Here is a 15,464-nt window from a genome sequence, read left to right on the forward strand (position 1 = left end):
TTGAAAGTGAAGTTAGAAAGCATTTGAAATTATATTTGGCCTAAAATATAATGTAATCAGCAGGTCATTTCAACATAAAATCATAATGTTAATGGTTTCATGAGTTTCGACAAAATTTCGGGTATTCCTATAGTTCTCAATACTTTTATTTCGTATAATAATAATACATTATATGTATTGCGTGACCAAAACATGATCCCATACATGGGTACATATCATAACTCAAAGTCATTCGCATTTGCTTTGTTGGAATGCTAATTAGTTCCAGTCGAGAAGACCGCGATTATCCAACCATGGTAGAATTTCGGTCATTAACTGCACATATTTCTGATTGGTGTACATGGCGACCTTAACCTTTGACTCGTCATTCTGATAACTCTCCGAATTATTATGGTCGGTCTTATCCAGCATGACAACGGGCAGTACCTTGGACACGACCATATATGCTAAAAGTGTGAATAATATTAGATAAATTTCTCTATAGAATATATTTAGAATGCTTACCCGCCAATCCATTGCGAAGTAGAGCCGCATGCAAGTTCTTCAGCTTGGGCAAGGGGCGATGGTATTGCAAGAACTTAAGATTATCAATCAAATGATCGAAATAGTATCGCACCATATAATCGAATTTGGTAATTTTAATATTCGGTGCCGCCGAGGAAAGTATCAGATAATATAGATCATTTGCCGGCGAACCATATTTGCCAACTTGAAAGTCAACAAAAAGCGTTTCCTTGATCTTGCCAAAGGCATCATACTGAAACATAATGTTCAAGTTCCAACAATCGCCATGATTCAGCACATTGAACTCCCTCATTGAAACCTGCTGATCCTGCAGCAAACGATCCACTAAATGCTCATCGCTGTTTGCCTAAAGAAAAATGAATAATTTTCGTACTTTTTATAAATTATACTTGACGTAATATTTCCTAGTGAACCTACCAGCTTCTCATAGATCTTCTGGCAGTTCTTCCATTTCTTGAGCTGTGCTAGAAATGCGCCAGAGGCATTGAACTCTTGAAGCAGCTGACGATTCACTTCACTGAACACGCCCACCGTGAACTCCTCCCCTAACATACCGTTTTGCTCCACGTAGCAGGCGGAGGCAGCATGGAATGCAGCCAGCTTCTCGAGCACGTGCTGCATATGATCGAGATCCAGACCCGCCAATCGATTGGCATTCTTGAAGCTCTTGGTACGCAAATCTTCCAGCAGCACATAATCAACGCCAAAATCCTGATCAATCTTATATGCCTTCGGTGCAAATTGTATGGGCTTGCCAGCCTCCGCATAGAGTTTCTCGAATTTTGGCAGAATGTTGTGATACATTTGCTCCTCCTTCTGGAAAAGACGTAGCCTATTGAGTATGTTGGCCATTACTTCATTATTATGCTGAGCCTTCAGTACAAATGAGACGTTCTTGGTGCTGTGATCTGTGATGTGGATATAAAAAAGTTTATTGCTCTATTATCGTTTTATCACAGACTACTCAATATTAGATCAATTTTAATTATCACATTCTCTAAATTATTACCTACTTTGTCATATATACCCCTTGAATCGGATACAATCTTTTGACTATCATAACTTTGTCAAAATTGAACCACTTTTTTAAATCAATAGATTTTTGGGATATGGCCTGTTCTCTAAAAAATGACTACTTTTTAATTTGGATTCATCCACATAAGCAATTATTGTACCATTTGCCTTAAAATAAACTCACATTGAGTAGATGTTCTTGTGCACTGTTCATATCCATTAATAGTTCACCCATTGACACCCTTATCAACTCAACCAATCAAAATGTCAATAATATAATCAAATTTCTAAGGGAAGCTTGCTTATTTGACGAAATTATATATAATATAATAATTAAAATGAGCTACGTAATCTCTAATTGTACATCGACCTGCAATTAAAATCGTCGTAGAGTTTTAAAAATAATTTATAATTATAAGACAAAAATGTCTACAAATTAGAAAAGCTAGAAATGCAAACTCTTATTTTAAGAAAAAATTCTTTCTGAAATTCAGAAATAGGTATTTAAGTATTTTACTAGATTGGATCTCATATTAGAGTTTAGTTCGAATCGACGTAAAATCGTATTATTAATTATATTATTATTAATAAGATCAACTTTGCGGCTGAGCTTACAGTTCTTTGTAAACATATGAAAAGCACCCTGGAAATTAGACACGTTTTTCTTAATTGTTAGAAAAATTTAGCCTGAAAAGAAGAACCCTGGTTTTAGAAATTCAGATAATACGGTGAATTACAATTGGCTCCAAAAGTATGGCGAATATCTTCAATTCATTACGATTTTTTTCTGAGTGTAGCTTTTATCTGTTTACCAGTTAAATCAATAGATTTACTATTATAATGTAAATAATCATTAAAACCAATTATCAATTTATTTATAAATTGAGTAATATAAATAATCGAAGAAATCATTTTCTTAAATTATTTGTCAGTTATTTCATCAGCACTAATAGGCCTAAGTTGGCAATGCTTTACTCTATACTTCTACTATACTATAAACTACTAATGCTCTATGCATACTAGTATATAAATTTACTCTATATAATTAAAGTTTACCTGAAAAATATACCCGCTATTAAATATGAGAGACGCTCTTAAAGTTTTCACTGTGAATTCAAATTGACGCTTAGCGTTTATTATTGTGCAAATATTCCTTTGACAATTCTACTTACCCAGCAGCTCCACTTCCACCAGCAGTCGCACCATCAGTGTAGAGTAATTCTCCTGCGCATTTGTGGACTGCGGGTTTACGGAGAGTATCTTCTCAAAGTCGCCAATCTGGGCGCGTACCGCATTCTCCAGCGAGACTCGAGGTAGCCAGGATGGCAGACTGGTGTCCGTTGATTCAGCATGTCCATTTGTTTGGATGGCCTCTGACATTTCAGTACTGCAAGAAATTGGAGTAAATCCAAATGAATTATTGATCCGAAATGAAATGAAATAAATGTAATCTTTTGCCATAAATTGTTGCCCTGTTTGATTTATGCTTAGCAAACAGTTTATGTATTTTTTGATGATAACAAATTGAAATAATCTAGAATTTCCAAATTGTATAAGCCTATTTTTATTGTTATCATTATAAACGTTAGTTGATTATCAGTTTCTTTTCTTAATCGTCAGTTCCAAGCAATCTATTCTTACATTTTTATTCATTAATGGTTCACTTTTCTAAAGTGCAGTCACGCCCATATGCAGTTTAATTATAATCTTGTATTTGTTTTTGTCTCAACCAGATTTTTATAATTCGTCAATTATTATAATGATTTCAGCACACCTCAAACTCTTTATTACCTGCCGTATAAATGGAGACAATACTCTGATGGTATTTTATTAGCCAAATACCATATTTTCTATTTATTCTAATAAGATAAGTAGCAATACTATTTTTTTTTTGTACAATGTTGTGTGAAGATAAAACTGAGTATTGATAAAAAATTTGAGGAAGAATACGCATAAGGAAAATGTATTTCAATAGGACCCTGTAAACGATTAGTGCAATAAATATTTGTATTTTAATAATATTATTAGACCTTAATGACAATAATAATGATTATAAAAGGTTTTATTTTTATTACTTTAGATTGCCATATGTTACGGTGTGGCTAATAGATAGACTACTGTGGGCTGTAGAATCTATATAAATATGTAGTAAATGTCGATCGAGATCCTACGAATCCTACAACTGTAAGAAAATGTATCTATACAAACACAAACAAACATGTCCAGGATTTAGTTATATTTCTAAATGATACTCAGAGCTGAAATTAATCTTTCTTACATGAGTTGCTATTTCAAAATACTAAAAAGAAAATTCTGTATTGTTGCCAAGCCAAATTCGAGAATTTCCCTATTACATTCAGTTATTAATTGCTTTTCACATTTTTATCAAATATTGTTTTTTACCGACTGACATATGTTTGTACGTATTCCAATATTGATTAGGTCATTATCAAGCCAATAATTAGAAGGGACGCAACACATAAATCAGGTCACATGTCAGTTTTTAACAACATTGAAATCAGCATTTTGGTTTATTTTATGCTAAGAGTCTTTACGTATGATCTTGGCTATCGCATTTAAGTATTCTTCACTTTTATTCACTCTATATTTTTTTTTTTACAATACTCTTGATATATATCTTTTTACTAACTACACTGCAATTCAAATTTGTTTTGTTGCAACTTTACGTTGAGACTTCTATATCAACAACTCGATCTTCTCTCATCAACAACTCGAAAAGTCGAATATGGAATGTGGCACAAACCTTTTTCCTTAATTGACAAAATGAGAGGCTCGATGGATAAATTGTTAGCACGATCGAATGCAGTTCGGTCAACGGTTGATTTCAAATGACGGTCGTGCGATACTTGCGACTTTCAGCTTGTCCCTATTTGGTATTAGCCAAAGAAATTTCTTATCACCACTGTTCCATTCAAGTTGATTTTGTAATACAGTTCGGCAAAAAATCACCAGTGAAATCGTCACTCGCACGCAAACTCTACGAGAATGATTTTAAAATAAACACTTGATATGGGGCGTCGTCAATTGTTGTATTGATAAGGCTTGGTTGGTAAAGCGAGTCTCTCCATTTACGTGTATTTCTCCTATCGTTCTTTCGCTTTGCGCTCTAATTATTGGGTGATTCTTTATTAATTGCTTCTGCTCGTGTCGCGAATGTGATTCATTTAAACATGTGATAGACAACAATCTATATACATACACACTCCAACACATACAAATACATATGCAAAGTAGTATTTGTGAATAATACTTTCATCAAACGTATGGGTAAAGCAAAACTATTGTAAGTTATGAGAAGTTTATAGATTTTTGGTAATACAACAAATGATGAATACTGCGTACATATATGGAGTTATATGTTCTTATTGCTAAATACATATATTATATGTATCTGTTACGTATATAGTGCTTAACAATTATTTTTTATTTGATTTTACATTTTGATGAATATGCTTAGTTTCCAGCTTAACAACATTAGTGCTCTCTTCTGTTATCAAAAATTCTATTCAAAATGACTTTGCATGCTTTCCTTGGATAATCCACAATTCATTCATACTAACTCCCGAAATGAATACCCAATTCAGTCATACTGACTTTCAAACTTGATTAATTTATTAGATTAGATTATTACATTAAAATGGTTCATATGAGTTTATTGTAAATCATAAGAATAATACAAGTCTGATAAGGAATATTGGTATGATGTCGACGAGCAGTTCCAGGAAAAGTTCTAAGCAGCACAGCAGTCTCCGTCTCCGAGATAGAGTTACACTGGTGGACACAAAAATAGGGCAGTGTGGAAAGCTAAAGAAAGCAAAAGGAAATGCGCAAATAGAAGAGCGCGTTAGTTTACATTGCACGAGTAAAACAAAGAATTGAACTCTCAGCAATGTTGGAAACTTTGCTTGTGGACACTTGAGTAAATTTGGGAACTCAACGAGCTGCTCAAGATAAGACATGATAAAGTAATTGAATGATTTAAATTTAGATCAAGCTTCGTGGAGCTCCGAAACTAGATGAGGTCATTTGCAATCGAGCTGTAGCGACGCAATTGGAATCCCCAAAATAAATAGTGCTGAACTCACCAGATACATTGTACTGGAAGAAAATATGATTATACAGAAAAGTGAATCAGAACTTAAAATGTTCCGACTCCGATTCAGACTGTAGATTAACATTTTGAATAGATTATTTGATCAAGGTATATTCATTACCAAGAAAAGGCTATGACTTAAAAATGTCGGCTTTTTTGCTATCGGTAATATATATTTATCTAATAATAAGTATAATTATATATTAATTGTTGAAAATAACAGTCAAAATTAAGATTCAAGCAATGAGAGCAACTTAACTTAGAAGAATACAATTCAAAAGAGAAACATAATCCATGCGCGACCCGAGCTTCGATATTAATCGATGAAACGATACATAAGTATTAATCGTTGATGCGATTTTCAAACATATTTCAACAATAATTATTAAAATAAACTAGACCTGTGTATGGTCTACGAGAATTTATATTCCAAATTTGAAGTCTCTTGCTCTCTAACAGTCTCTGAGAAAGCGACTTTTAAAAATATAGGCGAACAGTTGAACAGACATGGCTTGTCTTTTGATACTGAGCAAGAATAGATATGTTTACTGGATAATTTGGTTTGAGATGCTTCTGCCTGTTACATACATTTCCAAATGATTTCAGGGTATTTTAAAAATTTACACTTAATGTAGATTAATATGTTATCACAAAAACCCATTAATTTTTTTTTATTTGATGACCTCTTAGATTAATCTTTTATATAGTTAGTTATAGTTATAGAACTCAAATTTAAATAGAATTTTTCTCAGTTTTGTTTTTGGTATAACTGTCTTTGCCAGCACCTACACTGTTCTTATTTTACTAGTCATTCAATGACTTTTTCTGCCAACAACACTTCACAAAAGCTTAAAAACAGCTCTAAGATTGTGTATCAGCATTTTGACTTGCTAACAAATACAAAGGGCCAGAGATATTCCAAGCATTTGTTTGATATTGCGATACGCATGATAATAAATCGATAAATAGTAAACAACTCGGTCATTTATCTATACAAAGCTAAATAACAACAATAAAAGCATGCGATTTATTTTTCTGCATATTCCACACCGATCGTGTAAAAAACTCAGAAAGCGTCAGACTACCAGTTACTCCAGGCATTAAGTTTAGGGTATCTGCAAGACGCTAATTCCCGGTGAGAGAATTTTTACTGTTTGTTGTGAGATGATTCTTCCGATTATTTTAAAGTATACGCATATGTGTCTGTGTATCTTGCTAACCTAATTTCGTATTTATGTTTCTGGTTTCTCGTGAATTCTTATTTGTTGTGATACGTTGCTTCGGTTTCGGCTTAATGAATTCTTTAGTTACTATTAGTGTAAATATTTGAATGAGTATAAAAGTGTTTATTAGTTTGACATGCTTATTAAGAACCTGGGTTAACATTTTGTTTGATGTAAGTACAGGGAATAAATAGTTTTTCGATACTAAAATGTGAATTTCAATGGATTGAAGTAGCCGATTAAAATTCGTGAACCTTACCTCTTATGGAACCAAAACAGTGTATATAATAATTTAAGACCATTTTTGGTCAAGTTTAATACTCCATAGCACCACGATTGTAGAGCCAAGGCAGAATTACTTGAATGTGCTTGCGATAGCGAGCATTGGAGTAGAGAAAAGTCTTCGAATCGTTGCCCTCAGCAGAGTCACTGAGGATCTTTTCAACACTGGCGGCCTCCGTGCGGTCCAATAAAACTGCGCTCAGAGCACTGGTAGCAGTTGCATAGCCTTCGAAAGGAAGAGAAAATCGTATTGTGATTACATTATAAATAAGCAGATAGACTTACCCCAAAAACCATTTTTGAAGAGAGATATGTGAATATCACGCAATGTGGGAATTTTATTATACTTAAGGATCTTTAAATTTTTTGCTAGATTTTCATGGTAGAACTTAATATAGTAATCGAATTTAGTCAACTTATCCTCGAACTTTGTCGAGGAAACCAAGAAGTAGTACAAATCTTGAGCGACTGTTCCAAACTTTGGCAACTGGAAGTCAATCAAATAAAAATCTTTGATCTTGCCAAAAGAATCATGTGAGTACATCATGTTGTTGCTCCAAAGGTCACCATGATTCAGGGCATTAAATTCACTTGGATCCACTTTGACATTTTTAAAAACTACATCAGTCAGATTGGGGTGCAGAGCTCTCTGTATCAAAGGTTTTCAAAAGAATGAGATGTAATTGAAATAAGAACTTGCTTACGATTTGCTCTATGTACTCCTCATTGCCCTCGTATGTGGCACAGCACGTTACAAACTTCGCTGTATTGTGTTTGTTCATCTCCCTTATCATAGCAAGATTTTTCTCCTTGTAGAAACTAGTCATTATATGTTCCGGGTAGGCTCCTTTGGTCGCTACCCGCACAGCGGATGCTGCATGCCACATCGATAGCTTTTGCAGAGCAGATTCTGTATGAACCTGGTCCAGACCCTCAAGCCGATTGTTATTTTTAAAACCCCTAGGTGCTAGATCTTCCAGAAGAACATATTCACTCTTGACATCCTTCAGCGTATAGAGTTGAGCACCAAATTTCACCTCTACACCGGCATCCCGATACATTTGTTCCATTTCGGGCACATATATATTATACATTTGGCGCTCTATCTGAAAGATATTATTATTTCCCATCGCCTGAAACATTTCCGTCTGATGGTGGCACCTTCAACATATACGACATAGACTTCTCTTTGCCATCTGAAATATAAATGTAATACATATTCTTTAACTTTTATACAGTATTTATTTTATTACCATCCAGTTCAATTTCAAAATTCACTCGCAACATAATCGTCGCATAGTTTTCACCCGCTGCCACACCGTTGCTGACCTTGAAACTTTTGATTTTTGAGAAACCCTTAACCGACTCTTTCAGTACGTCCACAAATTGTTCGGCTTGTACCCAGTCGGGCACTTTGCTGGTGGTCACATCGGTTGTTGTGTCGGCAGACATATTTTGTTTATTTTTTAATAAACAATTTAAATTAATAACGCAGGCGTGACGCTTGACGCGGTTGTATTTCCGTTGCTCGCCAATGGGCTTCTAACGATTCTCTATTTATTGACCGGCTGTATACTGGAATAGAAAGCTTTCTGCTTTGTACGTTTGGCAAACGAGTTTTTGGTATACCCTTATAGCTGGTAATATAAATTTGACGTGAAGTGTTGAGCTCTGACAAGAGGCATCTCCATCCCCATAAAGTGGATGCATATATATATCTTTCATCTGTATGATCACGGCTGTTTCTTTGTAAATTATGCTCCCAACATATTTATAAAATCGTTATCAGCATCAGAATTCTTTAACATGTAGTTCCCGTAGGCAAAATCAAACGATTTTTTAAACAAATTAAAAAGGTAGTTTGCGGGTATTTTTTCTTCGGTGCGCCTAAGAGTGCTTCTATTTTTTTGCTTTTTGTATTAAAATATTTTGTTTGTGAACACGCATTGTTCGAGTTGACGAATTGTGCGTTTAATTTGATCAATTTAAATAACAAATTATAATTAACTTTACCTTCAAGTTTAGTTGTAGGTCGTTCAACTATTTTTATGTAATTTCATACATCCAACTTATCATGCTTATATCTACTATATTATTATCTTTGGGAGCCGCTTATTTATTTACCTGTTACATATGTTTTGTTGTGGTTAGCTATTTCCAGTTTGAAAGCTTTCAAGAAAGCTCAGCTGACTTAGGTTTTCCCTACTTATCTATTACTTATCTGTTTTTAGACCATTGGCAAATTACTTCCTTATATAGACATTGTCTGATTGATAAATTCCCATTAAAATCCAAACTAAAGCCCCAACACAAAACATTATTTGATTAACACTTGCCAATTGCGTTATCTTTGCACAAAACAATAACTGGTCACTGGTGAAATTTCGCTTTGCAATTGTTACTGAGTAATACTGATACTGCCGAAATAAAATAAACACTTATCGACCATTTAGCATGTGTATTATGAATTACATAATCAATGTGTACATTTATAGTTCATCAAAGGCTCCACGATTCAGCAACCAAGGCATAATGATTTGGATATGTTTTCGATAGCGTGAATTGGAGTAGAGCAACATTTTAAAATCGTTGCCTTCTGTGGAATCGCTGAGAAAGTTCTCAAAGTTGGCAGTTTCCGTAGGATCAACCAAAACGGCACTCATCACACCTGATGCAGTCAGGTAACCTGATTACAAAAATATTGTAATTGTTATTAAAAATACATTCATAAATTACAATTATTTGTTTCTCTTACCCCAAAAGCCATATTTAAAGAGCGTTAAGTGAATTTCTCGGAGTGTAGGCACATGTTTTGAATAATTCAGAATCTTCAGATTTTCCAATAGGCATTCATGATACATTTTGATGTAATAATCGAACTTAGCGATCTTGTCCTCAAGTTTTGTAGATGACAATAGGAAATAATACAAATCCTGAGCTACTGTGCCAAATTTAGGTATTTGAAAGTCCACAAGACGGATTTCTTTGATTTTGCCAAATGAATCATGAGAGTACATCATATTATTGCTCCAAAAATCACCATGGTTCAGTGCATTAAAATCATTTTCATCAATTTTACTCATTTTGTATATTTGATCGGTAATTTGAGACTGCATCTCTTTCTATGGACAAAGCAATATATTAAAACTAACAATGACTTTAAAAAGATTTAATGTTACATTACTTACAACTCGGTCAATATACTCCTCGTTGCCATCGTACAACTTACAGGATTTAAGAAAGTTCTGTTGCAAATTGTTATTCATCTCAGTCAACATTGGGCGCAGTTCTTCCTTGTAGAACCCAATGGTCAACTGATCTGAATAGGGACCTTTAGTGGCCACACGCACCGCAGAGGCGGCATGCCACATCGACAGTTTTCGCAGGGCAACTTCAGTGTGTGCCTGATCCAGTCCGTCCAAGCGGTTGGTGTTTTTGAAACCTTTGGGTGCCAGATCCTCCAGCAGTATATAATCAGATTTCGCCCCCTTCAACTCATAGGCAGTGGCTCCGAATTTAACTTCCACACCAGCATCACGATAGATTTGCTCCAACTCGGGCACAACTGTTTTGTACATATTGAACTCTGCCTCAAAGATATTGTTGCTCTCCATCATCTTTTTGTACATCTCCAGATCATGAGGCAGTTTAAGCATATACGAAACTGACTTTTCCTTGCCATCTATGACAGACACACGTACAGACAGTGGATCGTAGAAAGTGATAAGATATAGTTCGTAAAATGACTCACCCTCCAGTTCGACTTCAATACTGACACGCAACATGACCGTCGCATAGTTTTCACCTGCAGCCGTTCCGCCTGCGGCCTTGAAGCTCTTGATCTTGGAGAATCCCTTAACCGATTCCTTCAACACATCCACAAATAGATCGGCTTGTACCCAGTCGGGCACTTTGCTGGCAGTTTGATCGGTTTTTGCTTCAGTCGTCATTTTGATCTATTAAATAAATTACCCGTCCAGTTGTTCACAATTGACGCAGTTGTGTTTTCCGTAGTGAATATCGCGTTTCTAATATCTATCTAGCTTTCACACTCTATTTATTCATACTCGCACCCGTAAGCCATCAACAAACGACCAGCGACAAACTACTGCAATTAATTATAAAGCTTAACGGCCCTCTCTAAAAAATACACAAATATGCCAAGGTTTTTCGGAATAGTCAGAAAGCTTTTCTCTTGTGTGATTTAGTTCATGGAATTCTCTTACGGCTCTCAGAGCTCAAAACTAGTTTACTTGTGATTGACCATAACAAGTAATATTTTCATTGCTTATTATTTGGAATGTTGTGAAATACGTATGTTTATAAGTATTATTGATTAAATGCAGTATCACAATTTTGTGGAAACAGCCGAGTCGATATAGCCATGTCCGTCTGTCCGTCCGTCTGTAGCAAAGAGCTAGATTTGGAATATAGGTTCTCGGGTACTCGACGCACATTATCGATAACTGTCTCCGTCAAATCAACAATAAATGCCTCAATTTTAAAGGCAGAACATTATAATTAATATATAATATGTATATGCATATGATGAACTATTTCGTCGAGATCGGACAAGAAACATCGAAGTCATGGTCCAAAATGCTCTGCTATAAGAAATGAGTGCACTTGCAGACCTGCTCACATTTGGGTGCAAAACTTTTTAAAAATAAATTTTCCAAAAACAACTAGAATATATATAACATATGGGCTTATGGTATATCGTAGCCGAGCTCACCCCACTACAGCACTCTTACTTGTTTAGTTAGTTATATTCTTTAATATTAATCTCTACATTCATGTTGGAGACGATTTCTTAATGTGTATGTGTTTTACTTTATTTCATGCTTTTCTTTATTTTATGTGTATTTCTTCGTATGAACTATTCAGTAAATTTATAATTGTTTTATGAAAAAAACTACTCGCTTTAGACATATACACCTTAAGTCGAAAAAGAAGCAAATCTGAACATTATATAGGATAGATGCTAAGTGAATTATGTACAAGTACAACTTTTTTGTTTAGGGAGATATTTTAACGATATTTTTATTTAATGGATTGGCTTAATTTTCGATTAATAATCAGTTCAATTATTTGCTTTGATCATATCAATCGCTGAGCTGAAAAATAGGAGAGCTTTTGGAGAGGTAAAAGTAAATATGAAATATACCCAGGATTCGATCACTTAACTTGTTGAGTGTGAAGGAAGAGTACCGCGGGTCTGTAAAATTAAGGTTATCGATATCGGTTTATTTTTGATTAACATTTTCGGCTCCGATCTTATATTATTGTTTATTGAAATTCATACTTTTTTTTAAGCCGCAATTTAATAAAAGAAACTTTAAAATTGTTGTCATGTGAGATAACTTAATTTAATGGAAGTTTATTTACTAACATAAAGATATTTATTTACATAAAGATAACTCAATAAATAATAAGTGAAATATATATATATTTAATTAACACATTTAATTAAACATTAAACAACTTCGATACACTAATCATCTAATATTCACTTATTTTCCGTAATTAAGTTCAATTTGTTTGTTTTTATGATTATATTATTTCTATTGAATTATTTACAATATCGAAAGCTTTCAGTTCGATAGAGCCAACTGCGCTCTGCAGACTTACGCTTTTCCGCGAATATTATCAATAAAATTGTTGACCTTCGACTATTTTTCTTTTTTTTCATTACGATGCCGTTCCGAGTTCAATGCACGATGCACTATTTTGTTCCAGCCTAATTTCCCCTATGACTCACTAGAATTGATAGTGGTAAAATAAATAAACATTTGCCGACTGTCTGGCATATGTTTATAAATTATACATTTCCTATCTTTCTAGTTCATCAAAGGCTCCACGATTCAGCAACCAAGGCATAACGATTTGGATATGTTTTCGATAGCGTGGATTGGAGTAGAGCAACATTTTAAAATCGTTGCCTTCTGTGGAATCGCTGATAAAGTTCTCAAAGTTGGATATTCCCGTAGGATCTAGCAAAACGGCACTCATCACACCTGATGCAGTCAGGTAGCCTGATTACAAAATTATTGTAATTGTTATTAAAAATACATTCATCAAATAAAATTTTATGTTTTTCTTACCCCACATCCCATATTTAAAGAGCGTTAAGTGAATTTCTCGGAGTGTCGGCACTTGTTTTGAATACTTTAGTATCTTCAAATTTTCAGCAAGACACATGATAAATTTTTATATAATAATCGAACTTAGCGATCTTGTCCTCAAGTTTTGTAGATGACAATAGGAAATAATACAAATCCTGAGCTACTGTGCCAAATTTAGGTATTTGAAAGTCCACAAGACGGATTTCTTTGATTTTGCCAAATGAATCATGAGAGTACATCATATTATTGCTCCAAAAATCACCATGGTTCAGTGCATTAAAATCATTTTCATCAATTTTACTAATTTTGATCAATTGATCGGTAATTTGAGACTGCATCTCTTTCTATGGACAAAGCAATATATTAAAACTAACAATGACTTTAAAAAGATTTAATGTTACATTACTTACAACTCGGTCAATATACTCCTCGTTGCCATCGTACAACTTACAGCATTTAAGAAAGTTCTGTTGCAAATTGTTATTCATCTCAGTCAACATTGGTCGTAGTTCCTCTTTGTAGAAACCATCTTTAAGCTGATCTGAATAGGGACCTTTAGTGGCCACACGCACCGCAGAGGCGGCATGCCACATCGACAGTTTTCGCAGGGCAACTTCAGTGTGTGCCTGATCCAGTCCCTCCAAGCGGTTGGTGTTTTTGAAACCTTTGGGTGCCAGATCCTCCAGCAGTATATAATCAGATTTCGCCCCCTTCAACTCATAGGCAGTGGCTCCGAATTTAACTTCCACACCAGCATCACGATAGATTTGCTCCAACTCGGGCACAACTGTTTTGTACATATTGAACTCTGCCTCAAAGATATTGTTACTCTCCATCATCTTTTTGTACATCTCCAGATCATGAGGCAGTTTAAGCATATACGAAACTGACTTTTCCTTGCCATCTATGACAGACACACGTACAGACAGTGGATCGTAGAAAGTGATAAGATATAGTTCGTAAAATGACTCACCCTCCAGTTCGACTTCAATACTGACACGCAACATGACCGTCGCATAGTTTTCACCTGCAGCCGTTCCGCCTGCGGCCTTGAAGCTCTTGATCTTGGAGAATCCCTTAACCGATTCCTTCAACACATCCACAAATAGATCGGCTTGTACCCAGTCGGGCACTTTGCTGGCAGTTTGATCGGTTTTTGCTTCAGTCGTCATTTTGATCTATTAAATAAATTACCCGTCGAGTTGTTCACAATTGACGCAGTTGTGTTTTCCGTAGTGAATATCGCGTTTCTAATATCTATCTAGCTTTCACACTCTATTTATTCATACTCGCACCCGTAAGCCATCAACAAACGACCAGCGACAAACTACTGCAATTAATTATAAAGCTTAACGGCCCTCTCTAAAAAATACACAAATATGCCAAGGTTTTTCGGAATAGTCAGAAAGCTTTTCTCTTGTGTGATTTAGTTCATGGAATTCTCTTACGGCTCTCAGACCTTCAAAACTTGGTTCAATGACCCCATAAAGTAATATTTTCCTTGTGTATTATGGGAAATGTGAAGTACGTGTGTTTGGAAGTACCATTGATTAAATGCATTATAAATGGAACTTTCCTCTAACTGCCTTTGAGATTATTATAGTTTTGTTATAATAGTATTGTTGTGCAATTGTGTTATTCTTCGGTTTTATTATAAACAGATGATATTACTGGTTTTCTTAATAAATTGGGGGGCTTAGTCGATGATAGTCTATGTTAGTTGACTCAATCTCTAATAGGTTTTTCTATACTATTCTGTAAGGCCTGTTTACACACGCTAGCAGTCCAGCCATATATTTGACTGTTTTTAACGCGAAGCGATAAAATACCTATTTAATTCATGTAGCTGCCAGAGACCAATCTGGTAATACGTGTTTACACGCGTTGGCAAAGATATTTTCCGTCAAAATGATTACAAATATTTATGTTTAAATGGAGTTAAATTTTAGTTGCCGGCTCCTTTTTAATATATATATAAAAGTAAAAATAAAAGAGGAAGTCAGTGGGTTCGAATATGGTTGGCTTTAATGCAACTTTTCTTTGCGAATTTCGTACTGAATCTTCGATTAGGATTAGGATAAAATATTACTCACCAACTGAAAACCTTTTCGGAAGATACAACTATTTTTTTGATGAATTTAATTTTATTAAGGCATTCTTTTCAGTACATTTATATTACAA

At 34.7% G+C, this 15,464-nt stretch overlaps 2 protein-coding genes and 2 pseudogenes across 2 annotated transcripts; all 4 read right to left on the bottom strand.

Annotated features, from left to right (window-relative positions):
- Positions 1 to 128: 128 nt before the first annotated feature.
- On the bottom strand, positions 129 to 4,542 carry LOC6563541. The gene is made up of 5 exons (XM_001990428.3): positions 4,304 to 4,542; positions 2,712 to 2,926; positions 943 to 1,433; positions 505 to 871; positions 129 to 446 (listed from the first exon to the last, which is right to left on the bottom strand). Exons 2-5 carry the CDS (start codon positions 2,917 to 2,919, stop codon positions 259 to 261), a joined length of 1,254 nt encoding a protein of 417 aa, XP_001990464.1. The 5' UTR covers positions 2,920 to 2,926; positions 4,304 to 4,542; the 3' UTR covers positions 129 to 258.
- Positions 4,543 to 5,144: 602 nt separating this feature from the next.
- LOC6563540 lies at positions 5,145 to 8,674 on the bottom strand (annotated as a pseudogene).
- A 927-nt stretch (positions 8,675 to 9,601) lies between these two features.
- On the bottom strand, positions 9,602 to 11,210 carry LOC6563539. Its single transcript, XM_032737159.2, has 4 exons — positions 10,910 to 11,210; positions 10,347 to 10,840; positions 9,914 to 10,280; positions 9,602 to 9,844 (listed from the first exon to the last, which is right to left on the bottom strand). The coding sequence occupies exons 1-4, from the start codon at positions 11,106 to 11,108 to the stop codon at positions 9,648 to 9,650; spliced, it is 1,257 nt and encodes a 418-aa protein (XP_032593050.1). The 5' UTR covers positions 11,109 to 11,210; the 3' UTR covers positions 9,602 to 9,647.
- Positions 11,211 to 12,973: 1,763 nt separating this feature from the next.
- Positions 12,974 to 14,617, bottom strand: LOC116805414 (annotated as a pseudogene).
- Between the last annotated feature and the right edge of the window lie 847 nt (positions 14,618 to 15,464).

The sequence above is a fragment of the Drosophila grimshawi genome, unplaced genomic scaffold (assembly GCF_018153295.1).
Source record: "Drosophila grimshawi isolate 15287-2541.00 unplaced genomic scaffold, ASM1815329v1 contig_311, whole genome shotgun sequence".
NCBI classification, from domain to species: domain Eukaryota; kingdom Metazoa; phylum Arthropoda; class Insecta; order Diptera; family Drosophilidae; genus Drosophila; species Drosophila grimshawi.